The sequence below is a fragment of the Canis lupus genome, chromosome 27 (assembly GCF_011100685.1).
Source record: "Canis lupus familiaris isolate Mischka breed German Shepherd chromosome 27, alternate assembly UU_Cfam_GSD_1.0, whole genome shotgun sequence".
NCBI classification, from domain to species: Eukaryota; Metazoa; Chordata; class Mammalia; order Carnivora; family Canidae; genus Canis; species Canis lupus.
In genome coordinates, this window is record NC_049248.1 from 9,351,245 (window position 1) to 9,374,912 (window position 23,668).

The 23,668-nt window shown below is 40.8% G+C and overlaps 2 protein-coding genes across 7 annotated transcripts in view; one reads left to right on the forward strand and one right to left on the reverse strand.

The window, feature by feature from the left end:
* Positions 1–29: 29 nt before the first annotated feature.
* M6PR (mannose-6-phosphate receptor, cation dependent) lies at positions 30–9,593 on the reverse strand. 3 transcript variants are annotated; one of them, XM_038576738.1, is made up of 7 exons: positions 9,380–9,593; positions 5,762–5,941; positions 4,533–4,699; positions 3,191–3,300; positions 2,777–2,907; positions 2,120–2,246; positions 30–1,641 (listed from the first exon to the last, which is right to left on the reverse strand). In XM_038576738.1, the coding sequence occupies exons 2-7, from the start codon at positions 5,938–5,940 to the stop codon at positions 1,519–1,521; spliced, it is 837 nt and encodes a 278-aa protein (XP_038432666.1). In that variant the 5' UTR covers position 5,941; positions 9,380–9,593; the 3' UTR covers positions 30–1,518. The 3 variants fall into 3 exon arrangements, with proteins under 3 accessions (XP_038432666.1, XP_038432667.1, XP_038432668.1); XM_038576739.1 differs by lacking the exon at positions 9,380–9,593 and adding an exon at positions 9,056–9,222; XM_038576740.1 differs by lacking the exon at positions 9,380–9,593 and adding an exon at positions 8,539–8,596.
* A 6,729-nt stretch (positions 9,594–16,322) lies between these two features.
* Positions 16,323–23,668, forward strand: part of KLRG1 (killer cell lectin like receptor G1) — a 39,024-nt gene continuing 31,678 nt past the window's right edge. Inside the window, exon 1 of one of the 4 annotated variants that reach the window (XM_038576742.1) lies at positions 16,323–16,381. The gene's annotated coding sequence lies outside the window, so the exon portion shown is untranslated. Of the gene's footprint in view, positions 16,382–21,790; positions 23,337–23,668 lie in introns of those variants that run through there. The other 3 variants (XR_005379826.1, XR_005379825.1, XM_038576741.1) reach the window with 3 other exon arrangements.

Sequence of the window (23,668 nt, forward strand, 5' to 3'; positions counted from 1 at the left end):
CTCTTTCATACAAAAGACAAGGGCAACTGTTTTTTTTTTTTTTAATTTTTTAAGTGTTTTTGTACAAAAAAATGTAATTTTTTTCCTTTTTTGTTTCTGCATTTTTAAAACACCAGTGTGGGGAGGGAATGCAAACAAATAACAAAAAGGATGCTTTTATATAACATTATTTTCCCTGTTTAGAAAGAAGAAAAAAAATCATTCCAATAGTATTTAAAAGTCCAAAGATGAAATAATTTCATTTTCTTCCCTAAAGGCTATAAAAAGCCCCTGCCTATTGATTCCACCATCCTCTTGTGTCCAGTGGAGCCATGTTACTCTTCAATGGCCCAGGCTCACTATTACAGAAAGACTGGGCCAGGCTTCTTGGGCACGTGGCCTATCAAAAAAGTGGAAGCATCAGAGGATTCAGAACCTCTCCCCACAGAAATGTTGTGGGCAAGAAGATACTTCCCTGAGCCAGAAGGGACAGGTACAGCAGCATTCCACACCCAGAGCACAGGATGGCAAAGCCCTAGATGTCCCACCTCTGCTTTCATTCCCTTTCCAGAAGATTTGGGGGGGCAAAGGGGAAGTCGACATGCCTGCGAAGAAAGTGCAACATATTTAGAAATACTAGTAGAGGGAAACATCTTGGAAGAAAAGCTTGGGCCAAGTTTTTACTGCAAGTGGGAGAAGAAAGCCATTGAGGAGATCCCACTACAGGTAAAGACTTCCTTTTCTGGAACCCCTGTAGCACAGGAGGTCCAATTCACCTTCCCTTTCTGAAGGACTAGACTTCTGGATAAGGCATTTTGGCCACATAATGGACTAATGACCATGAGCCCCCAATCCAGGGCCCAGTTCCACAATAAGGTCACTCCAAGGCCAACAAATGTGATGGTATTTCATAATCCTCTGAGTGGGAAATTAAATATTTTCCCCATCCTAATCCCAGAGGTGGGAGAAGGAAGTCTGCAACATCTCCAGGCTCTGACCAAATGGCAACACTTGGAATGCAACTAAGTATTACACTGTAGAGTAGTTCAAACAGCAAGAAATTACATCCAGGTTCTCATGGAGACTACTGTAGAGTACAGAGTAACAGCATGAAAGCAATCAAACCTTGTATAAATAATGTTTCTTTGCCTTTTTTTTTTTTTAATTAAAGAAATCCAGTGTCTCAAAAACTTGTGAAAATGTGTTTAAAAAAGTCAGGGAGCCTGCCACACTTTTTTTTTGTTCACTGTAACTATCCTACTTGTACCTTCTGATAGCAAGAGATAGTGTGATGGCCTCTTTTGCACAGGCCCTATTTATCTCTGTCCTACAACTGTACCTCTCTAGAGGAACAATAAAATAGGGAATCAAGGGAAGGCAGTTCTACTAGTAGAAGAGAATGCAAATCAACAGCAAACTGAAAAGCAAGAGCAATGTTAAGGGTGGGATGAGAGACTGGAGTGGAGACTGCTTAAGAAATCTGGCTGAGTATGCTTTGGTTTGGGGGACTGAAGAAGCAGCTGGGCATTTAAAGTGCAATCACATTGGTAATAAATGATCATCCCTTTCTTCTGACTCCTCCCCCAGCTGATCATCCCCCACACCACGATACGCAGCAGGCACATTTCGGGGTTTAGAGCGGCACACAAAGTCACAACCATCCTGTAGAGAGAAGCAAAGGAAGGAAATGATCATTTGGAATAACCTAACCAACTTCTAGGGTGAGGCAAAATGTACCTGTGGCCTAAGAATACAGCAAGAACTAGGTTTCTTCAAAGATAATGGAGAGAAAACCCAGGACCAGCCAAAATAGAATTCAGGGCTAACAGGAGAAAAATTCTCCTTAGGTCTTTCTTTCTCCCCATCAAGGCCCCTTAATAGCTTTATCAGATTCCTCAATTTAAGCAACAGCGTGTCTCTTCCAACAAGTCTTTAGAAAGACCAGACACTAAGATGCTATACTACTTGTTACTTTGTATTAGGACCAATGAATACTTTGTACTTGTTTTGCTGGGATGTCTGTTTTAGCACCCAAAGTCCTATGTCCCCAGAAATCCTCAGTCTGGGTCCAAACCAGGATGGTTGGTCACTCAACCCTTGCCCGCAGGCTCCAGACTCAGCAGGTAGTCCTGTTACTTACTGCTACCAGGTTGCCAAGATCTTGCCAGAAGGCTAAGTGGGGAAACTGCTCCATTCCTTTGGCTCCCACCACCAGTCGCTGGTATAGGAACCCCCCGATGATGTAGACTGCGACCAGTGATGCAAACCTATGGAAGAGAGACCTCTCTACTTAAATAATTGAGGGATGGTAAAACTTCAATAATAAAGATAATCTTTCTATTCATTAGCTGTTTCCTACAGTCCATAAAAACAGAAGAAAAAAAACCCTGGGGAGGGTACCTTCTTAAACCAGTTGGAACACTGTCTAAAAGCAAAAGTTCAGGAAAAAATAAGACCTAGTGTGTGACTCTGACTTCTAGCCAAGGATAGGTCCTGTTAGCTATACAGTTTCATTTCTTTAAAAGTTCTTATAATCTAATAGAATGGTATTAAAAACTGTCCGGTCCTCCAGTAATGAGATATAAAGCACCTCTAAATGCAAATATTTATCAGGGGCGAAACATACCTAATTTTTAAAAACTTGCATAGAGTTTAGAGGATTCTCACACAAAGCTTTGCCCCCTCCAGTTATGGCATAGCACACACAATTTGAGTCTAAACATCACCAAGTAATTGAGTTTAAAGAAAAAAGAAAAAAAAAAGGAAAGTTTGGATTGATAAAGGGAAAAGCACTCACGTGACTAGTAAGATAGAACCCACACTGAGGTGTGAGGTCTCCGGAGAACAGGCCAGGCTGCTATCCATTTCAAAGAGGTAGAAACAATCTTGGACTTTGCCTCGCTCCTCAGACACAGGGTTAAAATTGTCCTGATGATGAAAGGACATAACACTACATTTAGTGTACCATTTCCTTTTGACTCCTATTTAGAAAAAGAGAAAACCCACAAGCTACAAAAACATTTGCTTTCTCCTGGTTCAACAACTTATTTTCCATGTATGATGGCAGATAGGTGGTCTGTGGCAGAGGGAAAAACTGAACTAGTTTTCCCTTATCCATCCCAATGTATCTTGTTCCCTCTGGAAATTCTCTCCCACCTCAGGTCAGTCCTTTCATCTCCTCTCTAGGCTAGTGTGGCCCAGGATGCCTCACCGCTAGGGTGTGTCGATTGCAGGAGATCATCACCACCGCGCGACGCTGCTCCATGCCACAGTGATTGTCATATTCATCACCCCCTTTATAGATCAGCATGATCCAATTACCTGAGGAGGGACAATGAGAATGTTGCTTTGGGGTGGGGGAAAAGCAGAGGCAGGCCTGGGTACTATGGTAGAAAGGAATTGAGGAGTTCAATGAAATTGGCTTTAATTCAAATAACCCTTGTCAGTATGAGCTCTGGAACCAAGAAATACCAAGCTAAAACTTGCTTTTTTTTTTCTAATAGCTTTGAGTTCCCTTAAGATAACTAAAAATCAGATATTCGTGTAATAATCTTAATTTTCCACAATAAAGTTAGGCAACCGATAGTGCAAAAACAATTATGACCCATACTTTGACACTGATTCACATTTTCTGAACACCTGCTAACATCGAAAGAAGAGGTTCCATAAAATTCTTAGATCAGGGATAGCCTAAGATTTAAAATTAGCCACAGATAAATTCAAGGTGGAGGATTTTTAAAATTGGGAGCCATTTCTTCTCTCATATTTATTGCATTCAAGTTTCTTTTGCAAAATATCCTTTGATTCATCAATCACAGGAAGTAAATAAAGATGCTGCTTCTAATCTTGCATATGAAGAAACACAATGACATGGGTGCCGCCATGTTGCTTGTGGTTAAAAGAGTCAGTGGCGGGGGAACCAGGTGGCCCCAGTTATGCGCAGGCATAGCAGGGGCTCAAAGTCACAGGACAACTAAACATGAGCTCGGTCAAAAATCCAGTCTTCCAACCCCTACTCCCAAACTCTTGATGTTATTTTTTATTATATTATTGATATGAGCAAAAATCTGCACTGGAAAATACAGTTATCTGCTTAAGGAATGGAATTAGGCCACAGGTGCTCATAGTCCTTTCCAGCAAAATGATTTTATGGCTTTTGAGAAACATAATAGCACAAGTCAGTAGGACAATTTTTATAGACTGGCTTGCATAAAAGCTTAATCTCTAAAGATGTAACTGGCAAAGTTGGACTAATTCCATGAGAAATGGTCGTGGTTGATATTTTTAAGTCTAGCTTGAAAAACACATTAAGCTACAGAATCCTAGCTAGATTCTTCTTTTTGCATAAGTTTCTCATTAACTTTAAAACAAACATACCAAGGTCTTAAGTCATGGCTCCAGAGGAGCTGTGGAACTATGTATCTTGTGATTTATTGTCTCAGGTGAGCTGAAGCACGTGCACCTTATGATACTCTGAAGAGAATGAGAAAGGCTGACACATACAGGACTGTCAGAGGGATTGACTCGGGGTCAGTTAACAGGGAGAGTCTTACTTCCATTGAAGATGTGAGTCTCGTTGAGTCTCCCTACCACTGTCTCCTTCCCGTTACTTTTGTTGATCTGCACCAGGCCTGCCCCAGAGGTGCGGTTGCCAGCTTCCCGGCACACCCTGAACATGTAGATATATGTGTCTGGGCCCTGGCCCACAGTGCTCTGAAAGCTGTAAGGAGAAGTGAGGAGAAAGAAGGAAGAGAAGAGTTACTGGCTATCAGCCTTAGGAGAAGCAGCCTCTCTTCCTCTACACTCCTTCCCCATTCCCCATCCCAAGAGTGATCAATTTACCTGATGTCACAGCTAAATGTAATAGTGAGTAAATTTGTTGATCATGAGATATCCATCTACTAGTGAATAATTTTTATTTGTTGAATCATGAGACAATCCTAATTGTTGATGATGACAGATTAAAACACAACATCCCAGACAGCTAGATATTCTAGAATACCTGTTCCAGACTGTGCCGGAGTGTCAGCTGCTATTTCCCTGTGAATAAGGATTTACATTCACGGGAAGTATCCCATGGTCCCTTGTTCCTTGAAGATCATCTTCAGATTTATGTACCTGAAGAGTCCTGACATGATGTTTACAGGCCTCAATGTTTATCTGATATTTCTAAATTCCTTTTATATGGAGGTACCAAATAAGGCTTTTAGATTCCTACAAGCTGCTCCTGAATCCAGTCTTGGAAATAGCTATTCTTCTGCATAAGAGAACTCACATTGCTATTAAAAACTGGGCTGAGAATTTGCTCTATAGCATTAAAAAAACAAAAACAAAAACTGTAAGCAGGGATGCCTGGGTGGCTCAGTAAGTTAGGTGTCCGACTCTTGATCTCTAGCTCAGGTCTTGATCTCAGGGTTGTGGATTCAAGCCCTGTGTTGGGTATGCGGCCTACTTAAAAAAAAAGGGGGGGGGGGCAAGATATCATGGACAATGAGATCAGTATTACGAACATTCAGATTACAGCCATCTCCCAGAGGTTATTATACACGTAGTCCCTCCACATAGAGTAGAAATACTAAAATAAATTCAGTAAGTAGAAGAAACTTTTTTTTTTAAGATTTTATTTTTTTAAAGTAATCTCTGTGCCCAGTGTTGGACTCAAACTTATAACCCCAAGATCAAGAGTCAGATGCTCCACCGACTGAGCCAGCCAGGCACCCCAGAGGAAAAGATTCTTTAACAAAGTTATTTTCTGAAGCCCTTCAAAGCTCTTTTCATTTACCTTTTGTTATACAGTGGTTGTAGCCTCTTCAGAAGAGCCAACTCTTTCTCTGACTCTCTACCCTTTTCTCCTACCAGGTCACAGGTTTTTTCTTCTGTCTGCCAGGATTCTCTTACTGCCACAGCTAGGAGCAGTGGCAGGAGCAGTCCAGTCCTCCAGCGGCTGAAGAAGGGGAACATCCTTTTGGGAGAGGGTGTGTGTGTGTTGAGGAAGCAGGGAAAGATCAGGAGAGAAGGGAAAGAGAGAAAGCACATGAATGTGTAAGTTTTACAGTTTTATCTTCCATCCATCACTTATTTTATACCAGTCAGTTTTCCTCATTATCATGTTGGGTTTTATTTTCTTGCGTCTATTTTAGCTTTCATCCATTATTTTTTCCTGTCCTTTAATATTCAGAATAGGATTTTTTTTTCCAGAATAGGATTCTTAATCTCTAGGTTTCTCTTTTTATTTTTAAAGTTTTATTTCTTTTGAGAGAATGTGCATCTTTACTGTTTTGTAGAAAGTTAGACTGTGGTATCTCATATTTAAAATCATTACTAGTACATAAAAGCTGCTCCAACCTGTGGCCCTCCCTAAGATAACACTTAAATTATAGCTTAACACTTGATATTGTCTAGTTGAAAGTTATGGAGAAATATGTAAAATAGGGAAAGGGACTTCAGTACTTTGGGTCCTAACTTCTGTCAACAGTCAGGAGCATCCATCAGTCTTTGTTCACATTTACCATAAGAAAGACGACTAGAGATACACATAGCCACAGCATTACAAACTTGACATTTATCTACTTTAATGGCTCATCTCAAAAAACATTCAATCATTTTAATCATCGGAAGAAGAAAATTCACTAGGTCCAAGTGAGCGGTTTAAAGAAGTCTTCCAAAACCCACCTAGGGCTCTACATGTCACAAATCACAAGAGTTTCTAAATTTCCAGTAAGCAGAACTGTCTTTGTACACTTCTAACTGCTGACAATTCTTGGGAGTCACTAAGTTACTTTCCAATTCATCTGCTCCTTGTATTGCTCTAGGAATGGAAACACATGGTTCCATTTCCCAGGCTCATTTTCTTTTCTCTAATCCATCTTCACACCAAGGATATACCGATTTACCCTTGCAAAAGACTTCACTCTGGTATCCAATAATGGTCCTCCAGTCCATTGCTACTTGTTAATTTCATAACAGTGTTACTGCTGCAATACAGAGATCTAATTCTTCCAAACTTTTCCCACTTATAATAACATGCTTCCATCCTTCAAGCCTGGGCTTTGGTTAATACTCTTTAAAGTCCTCTAATTCTTTTCCAGGCTGGTTTATCACCTCCAGTGCATTTCTAGAATATAAAATTAGGCAGAGTTTAATGGGTACTAGTAAGTTTAAAGATTGGAAAATGGAAGCTCTGAGCCCTGACTGAAATCTCTCCTAACTAAACTTACATTTGACCTTCTGTTTTCCACACTCCACTAGAGCAAAAAATGCTTGGGAAGTTGTCTCCCTGACTTTGTGTATTTCCAAAATCAACTCACTATAGTAGTATTAATAAAATGTTTCCAGAGAATAATCATCGCCAACCATAAAGTGTAAGGCCCCCATAAACACATTTAAAGCAGTAATAGGAAACTTAATAGAATGCTTGCTTTTTACTGTTAAAAGTACTTAACATGCATTAACTAATTAATTCTTACAAAAACTCTATGCAGTAAATACAATCACTGTCCTTAATTTACAGATGAGAAAACTGAGGCACAGCCAGTGGAGTGACCCAGAACGTCTGGTTCCAGAGTTCATGGTCTACACTTAACCACTACATGTATATCCCCTTTCACATTACTTTTTTGGGGATCAGAGTAGGCAGCCACAGCCTTGCTTTCTTTTTGACAAAGCAGGGGGAAGTGACTCCTCACACAGATCACTTAATAGGAGGTGGAATAAAGAACTCAAACCTCAAACTCCTATCTTCCCTAAATTAACTCATTGCTCAACACACTACGTGACCAGCTGCGTTCCTTAAAAAATATTAAGAGATTCCTTTTATTAGATTGATTTTATACATGCCATATTCCTTATATTTTCTCATGATCTAATTTAAAATTCCAACATCCTGGACTTTACTATATGTGCTGCCAAAGTGAGCACTCAACATCCTGGACTTTCAAGCCCCCCCCCCCCCCCCCCCCCCCCCCCCCCCCCCCGCCAGGACCAGTTTTCTGGAGGAATGCTCATACAGAAGACTGTGTTCTTTGGCTTCAAAGTTAGTTTCTTATCTGTTAACAGTTGATGATTTCTTTTCCCAAATTAAAACAAAGAATCTTACAAAATTGGGATAGGATAAAGGGTTAAACACCCTGCAGTCTGCATTAGTTGAGTTTAACGATCTTTCATTTGCTTATTGGTTCAAGTTAGGATGAGAATCAACTTATATTCTTTTCTCTTTTCTTCTTAATGTTTGTCTATATGTTTGACTCAGTGCAAATGCTCTAAGTGCTTCATCTAGATTACATTAATTTTCACAGCCCAGAAAAGTAGGTATCATTTCTCTCATTTTACAGATGAGGAAGCTGATGCTTACAGAGAGTAAATTATTTGCCCTAGGTTATACAAGTATTAAACATGTATGAAGTTGGTGGGACAACTCGGATGATTCATGGCATACAGCTATTTTCTGGAAAATTTGTAATACGAGGGTGCAAACATCTCTTAGGGAGAGTACGAAACCGAAGGGCTGCCGTAGTTCCCTCTTAAGGTGCTATAATTAGGTGCAATAGTTTGTCTACGTACTTTGGAAGTAAAGGGCAGGACTTTAAGATTTTGAAATATCCTCTTCAGTTTTCTCGTTCTGGAACAGAACGATTTTGGTAATGCTAAACATTTCTCTTCAACGGGATGACCAATGACCAAGCCAGGAATCGGGAAGCAGTTCACACTACGGGGCGTCTGCACCACTCTTTCCCACCCCTCAAGACGAGCCATGAACGTTTTCCGCTTCTCAGTGTAATTTCTACTTTCTGCGGTAGCGGCCCTTATCTCCCGTCTCCAGCAGCCTCCACTTTTAGAAGAGCAGCCTCAATTAGCTAGACCGCCCCAATGCTGGAAAGCCTGAGAGAAGTAGCTCTAGGTCGAGGGGCGGAAGCTCCCTACGAAGAGAAAACACTAGAGAAACCCTCTATTAGCTCCTCCATACCATCCACGAATCCCCTCCAAACTTCTTCCAGGATTCTGGAAATTCTCCTTCCGTCCAGTCTCCTGATTTCTCAATCACCTAGGGCCATATCCTCCCCAAATGATGCCACTTTACCTTCCTTCACGATGCAGATCAAGAAGTCCCCCTCCAGGTATCCGCTGAGCCCTCAAACGACTCCATACCCAGGGTCCCGCCTTTCTTTGCTTTCCGAATACACGTCGGTTCCCTCTCCGGGCTGGGGCGGTCCGTCCTCCCTCGCTCCCTTCGGGGCTCTAACTACCCCTCGCGCCCTAGGGCTCCGGAGCTGGATCTCTGGCTGCACTCCTGGCCAAAGGAGCCCGAGCGGCCCCGGCCCCGGCCCCGGCCCCCGCCCCCGCCCCCGGCGCCGAGGTGTGAGCGCTCTCGGCTCCCCTCCTCCTCCACGCCCCTCACACTCACGTGTCACGGGCGAAGGGAGCAGCCAAGGCGCAGGATCCCCGGCTGAACACCCGTCTGGGGCTGGGCGACGGGGCCAGCGAGGGGCCAGCCGCAGACCCCGGACCCGGGACTCGTGTTAAAGGCCAGCGTTCCCCAGGGCGCCTCGCGGTGCTCCACTCGGGGAACCGGAAACAGGAAGCGCCGGGCGTCCTCCGGGCAACTGCTCCTCCCACTAGACCCCGCGGCATGTGACCGCAGAGCCATTTCGCCCCTTTCCCCTTCCCGGTCTCCCGGCCCATCCCAGACGCTGATTGGCCAGGAGCCTGGGCGTTTAGCCCCGCCCCCGTTCCATCAACTCCAATCACTATCGACATTTTCAAGTCGAAGTCCCCCTTTTCGGGGCGCCTTTCTACCAATGGGGTCTCAGAGTCCCGCCTCCGGACGCCTGGCTCTCGGAGTCACGCGCGGTCACGCGCGGGGTCACGCGCCAGGTCGGCGCCCCGGGAGGTCCCCCTGAAGGGGGTACGCGGAGGCGGGCGGCGGAAGCGGAAATCGGGAAAGGGGGCCGTGGGCCGCGCCTCGGTGGGAGCTGTAGTTCTTACCGCAGCGCTCTTCCCCCTCCCGGTACTTCCCCAGGCCGTTGGCCGTTTGCCGTTTGCCGCCTGCGGGAGGCGCTGTTTCGCCGTCTGCGGGCCCCGAGTCGCGTTGTCTCCAGGTTCGGCACGTAGAGGACAGTGGACAGCGACTGGGCCCCGGGCGGGAGTCGTGCCTTTCTGGACGACACGACACCTTTGTTCTTGATTTCCTTTCTACGGTTTGGGACTTGGAGTCCGTCGTTACGGATACCGTTCTCCGAGACCTCGCCATCCCGGTCATTTTGCGTGAAACACGGCAGCCAGGTCTGTTCACCGGAGGCCTCGAGGCGTTTTGCGTGACGAAGGCTCCGTAACCCAATTCCGTTCGCTCCCTCCGGTCGGCGTTTCTGGTGTCCTGGAGGAAAGAGCAATTCCGTTTTAGCCTTTGTGCCTTGGCCAAGCTCCTCTGCTTTTCCAGCTGAGGTCTGGCTCACTCGTCGCTTGTTGGAGTCTGCGCCTTCCTAGAACTCGGTTCAAATGCTTTTGCTCCTGGGAGCTTCTGGATTAACTCTTCGGAATGAAGATCTCTTTCCTCTAAACGCCCGACAGTTGCCTCTACCTGGTTCTAGCCCGATTTTCTAATGCTTTTTACTCATACGTGGCTTTTGCATGTCCCCCCCCCCCCCTTTGCGGGTGGGGACTGGATTTTGATTCATGGTTCTCATCAGAGCTAGTACAATATTTGGAATCCAGTAATAATAGAAGCCAATACGCACGTAGTTCTGTGGTGCCGGCATGCTTTAAGTGCTGTATTTATTTATTTTTAAAGATTTTATTCATGAGAGAGAGGTGGAGACATAGACTGAGAGAAGCAGTCCCCCTGCCGGGGGAGCCCAATGGGGGCTCAATCCCAGGACTGGGAAATCACCACCCGACGTGCTCTAGACTGAGCCCCCCCAGGTGCCCTGTTTTAAGTGCTTTATTTAATTGATTTTTTAAAAAAGATATTTATTTATTCCTGAGAGACACAGAAGGAGAGGCAGAGGGAGAAGCAGGCTCCATGCAGGGAGCCCGACGTGGGACTCGATCCCAGGTCTCCAGGATCATGCCCTCCGAGGGCCGAAGGCGGCGCTAAACCGCTGAGCCAGTGGGGCTGCCCTTCCCACTTGAATTTTAGAGCTCATGGAGGCTAAGTAACTTACTCAGGGTCCCACAGCTATTAAGGTGTCAGTATTCAGGTTTCTTATTTTAGGTGTTATATATGCATATAGTTAGTCTTCAGAGTCCAAGCTCTCAAGCGATACCTATGTTCACTTTAGAGGCTCCTGCATTTGTTTATTAATAGGTACATTGAATGCAGCCAAAGTGGTTATCATGTCTGGGTTGGGTTTGGATGTGTTCTCAAGAAAAATATAAGAAAATTACAAGGTGAGTTTCTTTCTGATAATAAAAGTAATTTGTAATCAGAAAATACAGAGGACAAAACAAAAGTACATAAACCCACCAAGAGGTTGTGTATTTCCCTTTGGAATATGTTACCTGGGGATCCCTGGGTGGCGCAGCAGTTTGGCGCCTGCCTTTGGCCCAGGGCGTGATCCTGGAGACCCGGGATCGAATCCCATGTCGCGCTCCCGGTGCATGGAGCCTGCTTCTCCCTCTGCCTATGTCTCTGCCTCTCTCTCTCTCTGTGACTATAATAAATTAAAAAAAAAAAAAGGAATATGTTACCTGTTTTTTTTTTAAGGTTTATTTATTTATTCATGATAGACACAGAGAGAGAGAGAGAAAGGTAGACACAGGAGGAGGGAGAAGCAGGCTCCATGCCGGGAGCCCGACACAGGACTCGATCCCGAGACTCCAGGATCACGCGTGGGCCAAAGGCAGGCGCTAAACTGCTGAGCCACCCAGGGATCCCTTACTGTTTGTTTTTAAAAAAAACATTTAGTATCAAGTATTTCTCCATGTCACTAACTTTACAAATAAACTTTTTAAAAAAGATTTTATTTATTTATTTATGAGAGGTGGAGACATAGGCAAAAGGAGACACAGGCTTATTTTTGGGAGCCCCGTGCGGGAATTGATCCCAGGACCCCAGGATCAGACCTGAGCCAAAGGCAGCCACCCAAGTGCCCCTAGAGTTAGGTTATTTAAGTTATTTCTACAGAATTGCTTTTATTAATTCATTCAACAAATATTTACTGAGCAATTTACACTCTTACAGATTTTTGGAGATCCATGAGAAAAAAAGACAAAAAAAAAAACCCTTTTACATTGAGCTTTCATTCTACAATTGATACATATTTGTTGGTGAATTCAAATTTTAACTTCAGAAACCTTGCCCCTTGGTCATTGCCTAGAGTAGCATTGGGCTGGAGGGAAGGTGGGTGCATGTTGGAAGTGGTGAAAGGTCCAGCAAAGCAGTTGAGTAGGATGAATAACTTGTCATATAGGAGTGAGAAGGAGGGAGACAGTTCCCTTTCCATCCACTTACAGATAACTTGGGTTACTTACCTGCTTCTCAGACTTCAGTGCCCATTGTGGAAACCTCCTGTGTCAGGGGCAAAAACTGAAATTTAGTGGGTTTTTTGTTTTTACCTTTCTGCTCTCTCTCCAGCCACATCATTAACAGGGACATCATACCCATAACCCACACCACCCCCCTCATATACAAGGTTAAATTGCTCACTTTGTTTAGAAAGCAGTTCTGTGAGTTTTGTCCTAAAATCAAATGCTGAGGATGCCTTTTGTTTAGTATAAGCAGAGGAGAGAAAGAGTCCCTCCCAACCTTGTCCAACAGGGATATATTCCAAGACCCCTAGAAACCACAAACAGTACTGAACCCTAATATATACTATATTTTTTTCTTATACATACATACTTATGATAAAGTTTGTGAGACACAGCAAGAGATTAATAATAATAACTACTAATAAAATAGAATAATTATAACAACATATGAGTGTGGTCTCTGTCAAAATAGCTGACTATACTGTACTCACCCTTCTTGTGATGGTGGGAGATGTTAACATACCCACATGATGAGATGAAGTGAGGTGAATGACATAGGTATTATTTAACATTAGGCTGCTATTGACAGATAAGTCAGAAGGAGGATCATCTGTTTCCAGGATGTGGTTGACCTTGAGTAACTGAAACCATAGAAAGCGAAACTGTGGGTTAGATGAGACTATTGTATCCTGAATTCTTCCTTCAATCCGTTGCTTTGATGACCTGATCTGAGAAGATCTGCTTTTTTGTTAACTTTGAGCTGGGAATTTGGTTGGGAATGGCTTTTTAAACCTCTCAACAGCTTCCTTCTGTATGTGGTACAGGTTTTGCTTTTCACTATCAATCCTCCCTGATCACAATTTGATCTGCTGAGGGATCTTTCAAAATTTGTTTGGTAGTTTCTTTTCTTTTTTTTTTTTTTTAGATTTTATTTATCTATTCATGAGAGACACAGAGAGAGAGAGAGAGAGAGAGAGAGAGACAGGCAGAGGGAGAAGCAGGCTCCATGCAGGGTGCCCGATGTGGACTCGATCCCGGATCTCCAGGATCACGCCCTGGGCTGAAGGCGGTGCTAAACCGCTGAGCCACCCAGGCTGCCCTGTTTGGTAGTTTCTTAATCTTGTTATACATGTGTTTAATTTGCTGTCTTAAACCAGATTTCAGTTTTGAATTTTGATTGATGCTTTCCTTTTTTTTTTTTTTTTTTTTTTTTTTTTTTTTGTTTTTTTTTTGATGCTTTCCTTTTAAAATATTTAACATATTTCAAGGACTAAATAAATAAATATATATATATTTGTTTTTAGTAATTTTCAATTTTAATATGACTTATCATTTCTAGATGCAAGAATAGTATCGTATTCACCTTGTATTCACCTCGATTTGCCAGTTGTTTATAAATTGTCCCATTTGCTTTATTAGTCTCCACCCCCCCCACACACACACACTAGTTTATTTTGAACAATTTGGAAGTTGCCCATCACTGTTAAGTACATTAGTGTGTATTTCCTAAGAACAAAGACATTCTCACCTTATCACAGTGTAATTATCCAAAATTAGAAACTATAACATTGATAGAATATTATTGTCTAATCTATGGTCCATATTCAGATTTCATCAATTACCCCAGTAAATATGCTTTATAATTTTTTTCCCATTCCCCAACCACTGAAGTCAAGCAGGAGTCACACATTGTAGTTAGTTGTCATTTTTCTTCATCTTATCTGTCCTTCAGATTTTGAAAAGTACAGGTCACTTAATTTGTAGAATGTCTCTCATTTTAGGTGTGTATGATACTTCCTCATGATTATATTAGGTATGCATTTTTTGATAACACTAAGAGAGAAGTGGTGTGTTCTTGTATCAGCCAGGACCCAGTTGGAAGAGAGATACTATATCAGTAATTTTTAAGGAAAAATTTAATACAGACTTTTCTTTTTTATTATTATTATTTTTTAAAGATTTTATTTATTTATTCATGAGAGAGAGAGAGTGAGAGAGAGAGGCAGAGACACAGGCAGAGGGAGAAGCAGGCTCCATGTAGGGAGTCCAACATGGGACTTGATCCTGGGTCTTCAGGATCATGCCCTGGGCTGAAGGCAGCGCTAAACCACTGAGCCACCTGGGCTGCTCTACAGACTTATTTTCTAGTAAAAAATAATTAGAGGGGATAAACAAGAACTCTAGGTTATCCAGAAGTTACACAGAAATAACAACTACAAAATGTAGCTACTGCTTCTGGGCTGAAGCAGAGTTAGCTAGGAAGTACCTTAGAAACTTGAAGGAAGAGCTAGCTTCCCCAACCACATGGTAGAGTCAGACCTCAGAAGAGAGGGTATAGTTCCTGCCACAGGAACAAGCCACCTACTGATGAGGTAAAGATAAATCGCTGGAGGGTGTGGGTTGTTGTTAAACTGCCAGTGGGAGCCTTCCTTTGTCATTTTGACACGTTCCCATAATTTTTTGAGCAAATTCTTTACTCTTGGGTACACAGATGTTCCATGTTTATCTTGCATTTTAATTACCCTAGAATCAGTTATTTCTCTGCCTTAGTGGAGAGTAGTGTTGAGAGACCAGGATGTGATTACAAGGTGTGGTTGTTGCTACTTGTGGGTCACTGCTTTAGAGCCCCTCAGCAGGCAGAGTTAGGAAACCTATATATCTTTCTAAGAATGAGAAACCATGCTCTCATTATACTCAACATATTTATGTTTGTTCACACATGAGAAAACACAGGAAGTAGTTTTATAACTGACAAACCATACTATCGTGTAAAGCAAGCCTACTAATTAGAGTTCAGTATTTGCTTAAAGTTTCATTTTATTTTTGTTGGTGAGGTGAAATTTATAAGTAATGAAATACACAACTCTTAAGGATATAATTCAGTGAATCTTAAAAAGTGCATCATAACTGTAACCACCCTGTAATCAAGATTTGGTAGATTTTCATCGCCCAAGAAATTTCCTCATGTCCCTTTGCAGTCCTGTCTAGGATTTTCATTACAGTGTTGGATAGAAGTGGTAAAATTAGACATCATTGGTCTGCTCCTGGGATAAACCACACTTTGGCATGATGAATTGTCTCATATTTTTTCTGAATTTGATTTGCTGATTTTCTTTCAAAGCTCTTGGTGTCTATTTTCATGTGTTGGAGTCTAATATTTTTTCTTGTAATTGTCGCTTTTGATATCAGAGTCATGATGGTTGCCTAAAATAAGTTGAAGAGTATACTTTTATTTTCTATTTACTGAAGGAACTGTGTTGTTTATTCCTTGAAATTTGATAGAATATGCTATTGAAGTCATCTGAACATGAAGCTTACTTAACAAGATTATTAACAAATTCAATTTCTTTTTTTTTTAAGATTTTATTTATTTATTCATGAGAGACACAGAGTGAGGCAGAGACATAGGCAGAGGGAGAAGCGGGCTCCCTGCAGGGACCCTGATGCAGAACTCGATCCCAGAACTTTGGGATCATGCCCTGAGCTGAAGGCCGATGCTCAACCATTGAGCCACTCAGGTGTCCCAACAAATTCAATTTCCTTAGTAGGAAGAGCTATTCAAAAATTTCTGTTTTTTCTCGTGTCAATTGGTAAACTGTGTTTTTCAAGGAATTTTTCCATTTTATGTAAACTGTTAAATTTATTGGCACACAAATATAATATCCCCATATTATCCTTTTAATATCTTTATAGTAATATACTCTCTTCATTCTTAATATTCATAACTTGTCTTCTCTTTTTGTTTCTTGGTAAGTTTTTTTAAAAATGTTTTTTATTTATTTATTCATGAGAGACACAAAGAGAGAGAAAGGCAGAGACACAGGCAGAGGGAGAAGCAGGCTCCATGCAGGGAGCCTGACATGAGACTGGATCTCAGGTCTCCAGGATCAGGCCCTGGGCTGAAGACGGTGCTAAACTGCTGAGCCACCTGGGCTGCCCGGTAAGTTTTGTTAGAAGTTTGTCAGCCAGTAATCTTATCAAATAACCAAATTTTTAGTTTGTTAATTTTTCTGTTGCTTGTGGTTATGTTTTTAAAATTTTACTGTTTAGATTTAAAAATTTCTGACCTTTCTTCTGCTTGCTTTGGTTTTAATTTGCTACTCCTTTTGTATCTTCTTAAATTAGAAACATTATTTTAAATTTTTTTCTTTTGTATTCACTTAAAGCTCTAACCTTCTCTCTAAGCCACTGTTTTAGCTGTGATCTATACCTTTTCATGTTGCATTTTCTTGATTATTTAGTTTTTAAATAATTTCTAATTTTGTTTATTTTTTTTTCTTTGACCCATGGATTATTTAGAGAGAGAGAGAGAGAGAGAGAGAGTGTGTGTGTGTGTGTGTGTGTGTGCGTGTATTTTAGGCATACAAAAAGTCATGTTAATTATTTTAACAGAACTTAATTTTTTCTCCCTCTTTCTAATTATCTTTATTATTACATCAATGAAAAAAAATTTCAAGTTAGTTCCAGTGGGTTTTTAACACCTCTCACCTCTCTAATGCTTTTAAAACTTTTTTTTTTTGCTTTTAAAATTTTTAAGAAATTAATTGATTAATTTATGTTTTTTTGGGGGAAAGATTTCTTTTGGAAAGATTTTTATTTTATTATTTATTTGAGAGAGAGCAGGCACAGAGGGGGTGAGCGGGAGAAGCACACTCCCTGCTGAGCAGAAAGCCCAATGCAGGGCTTGATCCCAGGACCCTGAGATCATGACCTGAGCTGAAGGGACACACACCTAAGTGACTGAGCCACCCTGGTGCCCCTGTAACACTGTTTTTAAATTGAGATATAACTGACATATATGTTTTACTTTTGAGTGTACAGTGTAATGATTTGATATATGTATACATTTCAAAATGATTAGCACAATAAGTTTAGTTAGCAGCCATCACCACAGTTACCAATTTTTTTTCTTGTAGTGAGAGCTTTTAAGATCTACTCTCTCAGCAGCTTTCAAATATGTAATACAGTATTGCTAACTATAGTCACCATTCTGTACATTACACCCCCATGATTTATGCATCTTATAATTGGAAGTTTGTACCTTTTAACTAACTTTACCTATCTCCTCTACTCTTATTCCCTATGTCTGGCAACCACCAATCTTTTCTCTGTATCTATGAGTTCAGGGTTTTATTTTGTTTTGTTTTTGTTTTTTAGATCCCATATATAAATGAGATCATACAGTATTTGTTTTTCTCTGTCTGATTTATTTCACTTAATAGTACCTTCACAGTCCATGTATGTTGTCACAAATGACAGGATTTTCTTCTTTTTTATGACCAAATAATATTCCATTATGTATATATACCACAATTTCTTTATTCAGTCACCTATCAGCAGACAGTTTGTTTCAATGTGTTGGCTATTGTGAATAATGCCGCAGTGAACCTGAAAATGCAGATATATTTTGATATAAAAGATATGATAGTGATTTTGTTTTCTTCAGCTGTATAACCAGAAGTGGAATTATTGGATTATATGGTAATTCTATTTTTTAAGATGCCTTCATACTGTGTTCCATAAGGGCTGCACCAATTTCATTCCCACTAATAGTGTACAGGGTTCCCTTTTCCTCATATCCTCTCCATTACTCTAATAACATTTGGTATTTCTTATTTTTCTTTGGCTATTTTTTTTAAAAAAGATTTTATTTGTATATTTGAGAGAGAAAGAGTGTGAGGGAGTGAGGGGCAAGGGGTGAGGGACAAGCAGATTCCCCACTGAGCAGAAAGTCCAATGTGGGTCTTGATCCCAGGACCCTGAGATCATGAGCTGAGCCAAAGTACCTAGGCTTCTCTGGCTATTTTTAGAAGTACCCATTCTAACAGGTGTAAGGTAATACCTCATTGTGTTTTTATTTGTATTTCTATGATGATTATAAGTGTGTTTTAAAATTTTTAAATAGGGCAGCCTGGGTGGCTCAGTGGCTTAGCGCTGCCTTGAGCCCCAGGTGTGGTCCTGGAGACCCGGGATCTAGCTCCACGTCAAGCTCCCTGCATGGAATGGAGCCTGCTTCTCCCTCTGCCTGTGTCTCTGCCTCTCTCTCTCTGTGTGTCTCTCATGAATAAATAAATAAAATTAAAAAAAATAAAATTTTTAAATATTTAGGAACTTTCTAGGTTTTTGATTCCACTCTACTGGTCAAATCTTCAAGATTGTAACATATTGAAATTTATTAAAGCTTGTATTGTTTTTCAGTATGTAATTTACTTGGTAAGCATTTCATTTACATTTAAAGGCATGTGTATTCTGTAGTTGTTTGGTGTCATTTTGTTGGATAAATTTCAATTCGTTCAAGATGGTTGATAGTATTGTTTAAATCTTACATTCTTACTGATTTTTTTGTCTGATTGTTTTATCAGTTATTGAGAAAGGGGTGTTTAAATTTTCATCTATGATTATGGATTTTTTTTCAATTCAGTGAGATTTTGTTTCATGTATTTTGAAGTTGTATTATTAAGTGCATACTCATTTACAGTTGTTAATATATTTGATGCAGTGATTTATATAACTATGAAATGTACGTCTTGTCAGTTTTGTCATATATTAATTTAACCACTGTGGTAGGCTAAAAAATGTTCCTCACTCCCACCTCCAAAGATGTCTATGTCCTAATCCCTGGAAGCTTTGAATGTATTTCCTTACATGGCAAAAGAAACTGTAGATATGCTTAAATTAAGAACCTTGTAATAGAGATTATGTTGGATTATCCAGGTAGATCCAGTATAATCACACTAAGGTAGTAGAGTAAAAGTTAGAAAAAGGTGATGTAATGATAGAAACAGAGATTGGGGTGATGCACTTTGAAATGGCGGAAGTGGCTTCAAGCCAAGGAATTCAGGCAGCCTATAACAGCAGGAAAATTGGGGTGCCTAGGTGGCTTTGCAGTTAAGCCTCCAACTCTTGGTTTTGGCTCAGGTCATGATTTCAGTTACAAAATCAAGCCCCATGTCGGGCTCTGTGCTCAGTGCAGAGTCTGCTGGAGATTCTCTCCCTCCTTCTCCCTTTGCCCCTCCCCCTGCTCATGCTGTCTCCATCTCCCTCTCCCCCTCTCTAAAACAAACAAACAAACAAACAAACAAACAGACAAACAAATAGAATCATTAAAAAAAAAAGTAGCAGGACAAATCAAGGACATGAATTTTTCCCTGAAGCTTCCAGAAGGAAAGCAGTCTTCTAACATCTTCATTTAAATTTTTTGACACCCAGAACTGTGAAAGGATAAATGTACATTGTTTTAAGTCACTGTTTGTGGTATTTGCTACAGCAACAATAACTAGTATTACCACTTTAGGTTTTTTTGTTTACTGTTTGTATGTATCTTTTTCTGTACTTTCTTTCAACCTCTTTCTTTCAACCTGCAGTGCATGTGTTATAACACAGCATATAGTTCATTTTCCCTTTTTCCCTAGTGTTACAATCTGCCATTTATTTGATGTGTTTAGTCTATTTATGATGAATTCAGTTATTGATATGGTTGGCTCTAGGTCTGTCATTTTGCTATTTGTTTATAGTTGTCTTGTATGTTATATTTTCCTTTGTTTTTTCTTTTAGAGAAATTAAGAAAAACACCATCTTGTATATGTTCCTATGTATTTACTCTTTCTGTTTCTTCTTCAGTCTTGTAGGTCTATGTTTTCATCTTGTGACATTTCTTTTCAGTATGAAGTGCTGCTTTTAGCATTTCTTATCGTGCTGGACTGCTAATGACAATTCTATGTTTTTTTTCTAAATAAAAGTCTTTTTTTCCCTCTTTATTTTTGGTGGGTGTGTTTGCTAGATACAGAATTTTGGATTGGTAGTATCATTTACCCCAAACAGCAGATTTATTGAAATATAATTGACATATAGCATTTTGTAAATTTAAGGTATAGAGTGTGATGATTTGATATATGTGTATTTTGTAAAATGATTACCACATAAGTTTAGTTGCTACATTCAGCACCACATATAATTACCTTTGTGTGTGTGTGTGTGTGTGTGTGTGGTAAGAATGTTTAACATTTATTCTTAGCAAATTTCAGGTATATAATATAGCATTGTTTTTTTTTTTTTTAATATAGCATTGTTAACTGCAATCACCATGTGGTATATTGCATCCCCAGAACTTATTCATCTTTTTTTTTCAATATTTTATTTATTTATTCATGAGAGACACACACGCAGAGAGGCAGAGACATAGGCAGAGAGAGAAGCAGGCTCCATGCAGGGAGCCCGATGTGGGACTCGATCCCGGGACCCCAGGATCATGCCCTGGCCCCAAGGCTCAACCACTGAGCCACCCAGGCGTCCTGAACTTATTCATCTTATAACTGGAAGTTTATACCTTTTGACCAATATCTCCTCATTTGTCCCACCCTTCAGCCCCTGGCAACTACCATTTTTTCTATTAATATGAGTTTTTTTTTTTAAGATTTTACATGTAAATGAGATCATATAGCATTTCATTTTCTCTGACTTATTTCCCTTGGCCTAATGCCCTTGAGTTCCATCCATGGTGTCACAAATGGCAGGATTTCCTTCATCTTTGTGGGTTAATAATATTCCATTATATCTGTATACCACATTTTCTTTATCCATTAATCCACTGATGAGCACACAGGTTATTCCCATGTCTTGACTATTGTGAATAATGCTGTAGTGAACAAGGGGGCGCAGATACCTCTTTGACATTGTGATTTAATTTCCTTTAGCTATAGACCCAGAAGTGGAATTGCTGGATCATATAGTAGTTCTATTTTTAGTTTTTTGAGGAACTTCCATGTTGTTTTCCATAGTGGCTGAACCAATAGTATTATAATTTTGCCTTTTAAAAAAACGGTTTTCAGTTGTCTTTCTTCCTCTTGGTTTCTGATGAGACTTCAGCTATCATTCATGTCATTGTCTCCCTCTGTTAATATGTTGTTTTTCTCTGGCTGCTTGCAATATTTTCTCTTTATCTGGTTTTTAGCAGTTTTGTTATGATGTTTTTAGGTATGATTTTCCTTATATTTATCCTGAATGGGGTTCACTGAATTTCTCATATCTGTACATTTTGCACTAAATTTGGGAAATATTTGATCATTAATTCTTCAAATTCTTTTCTTTCTCCATTATTTTGCTCTTATGTTTCTGGGGCTTCACTTATAAGCACTTGATAATTGTCCTGTAGGACAATTCCTACAGATCACAGAGGCTCTGTTTATTAACTTTTTCTCTTCTTTATATTGGATAATTTCTAGCAATCTATCTTCACATTCCATTGACCTTTTCTTCTATCCTCTCCAGTTTGTTGTTAATCCCATTCAGTTGGGTTTTTATTTTTAAATTTTTAAAAATTTTTATTTTTGGGGTTTTTTAATTTTAGTTTTAAAAATTCTGGATATTCTTTTTTGATTAAAATTTTTACTTGATTTTTTAAAATAATTTCTCTCCTAGGATTCTTCATCTTCTTACTCATTATGACTATATTTTCCTCTTGTATATAAGCACATTTATAGCTGTTAATGTCCTTGTTTGCTGATTCCAACATGTATGTCATCTTAAGTTTCTTTTCTAGTTGCTTACTTACCTCTGGGCTGTGGCCCACATTTTTTTATTTCTATGCATTGTAATTCTTTTTTATTGTAGGCTGGAGATTAAATATATTACATTACAGGGAGTCTGCATTATGTTGTCTTTCTTTAAATAAAGTTTTTATATGAGAATAACATAAGCTTTATAGAAGAGTTTCGAAGGTAGTACATAGAATTTTTTTCATACCCATCGCCTCATTTCTTCTAATTTTTTTTTTTTCTGCTTGCTCTGGCGTTTATTACAGCAAGCAAACCTCACCGCCTCAACCTCACAGCTATAAACTAGGATGTGAACCCCCGAAAGCCTATATAAACAGCTAAAATAATGGTTATCAACCCTGGAGACTGAAGCTCTCCAGCCAGTCTTTTAAATGTTTAGAACAGGGACGCCCGGGTGGCTCAGTGGTCGAGCCTCTGCCTTGGGCCCAGGGCGTGATCCCGGCGTCCTGGGATCGAGCCCTACGTGGGGCTCCCTGCTAGGAGCCTGCTCCTCCCTCTGCCTGTGTCTCTGCCTCTCTCTGTGTCTCTCATGAATAGATACAATCTTTGAAAACTAAAATAAAAAGATGAATGTTTAGAACACTTCTGAGAAGCCCTGTTCGCTGGTGGCCCAGCCTATTCACAGGCAACCACTGGGAAACACCGAGAAGGTCTCTCAGAAGGCGGCTTAAGCGTGTTACAAGCAGCGTGCAGTGGGGAGGCAGCAAGTTGCAAACGCTCGAAAGCCCCTGAGGCACACGGTGGAAAGCCCGAGGCTCGTCGTCGTGCGAACCACGAACCACAGAGCGTGACTGCGTGACCGCGGGTGGGCATCCTCGCTCCAACGCGCTCGGGCCTGCCTGCCCCCGACGCAGGAGCCTCGGGCCGCGGACCGGGGCCTGCAGACCTCGGCGTCCCGGAAGCCTGGTTTCGTTACCCCTCGGCTACTCAGGTTCCGAGGGCTCTCGCTTAGGAGGAGATGGGAGGTGGACAGAAAACCTCCATACGCCGACAATATGAACGTCCCGGCGCTTCCGTAACTCGGAAGAACCCCGTGTGAGGAGGTCTGGCGAAGGCGGCGCGGAATCCACGGCGCAAACTCTGGAGACGAATTTCCTCAGGCGCCGCGTCTAGGGCGGCGCAGGCCGGAGAGCCCCGGTGCCCCGAGGCGGAGGCCGTTTCTCCGGATGTCGGCGTCTTAGGTAACGCCCGCACCGGCATCAGAAGGAAGAATCAATGACTGCTCCGCCATGACTAGTGAGCTGCAGGGTTTCTTTGAATTTCACCGGTTTTTCACTCATGTTCTTTTTCTGTTCCGGGACCTTGGACACCATCTTGCTCATGTTTTCTTGATCCTCTCTGGTCTGTGGTAGTTCCTCAGCATGTTCTTATTGTTCATGACCTTGACATGGTTAGAGAGTACTAGTCAGATATTTAGTAGAATACTTTTCAATTTACAGTTTCCTGATTTTTTTTTTTTTTTCATTCTTAGACTGAGATTATGGGTTTTGGTAAAATACCCCACAGTAATTAGTTATCTTTCTTACTGCACCGCATTGAGGGTACGTGATATCAATAAGACTTACTACTGGTGGTTTACATGATCAACTGCTTATACGTAAAAGGTTGTGCTTGATATATATACATATAGGATATACATATAGGTGCGTGTATGTATACATATGTATGTTGTG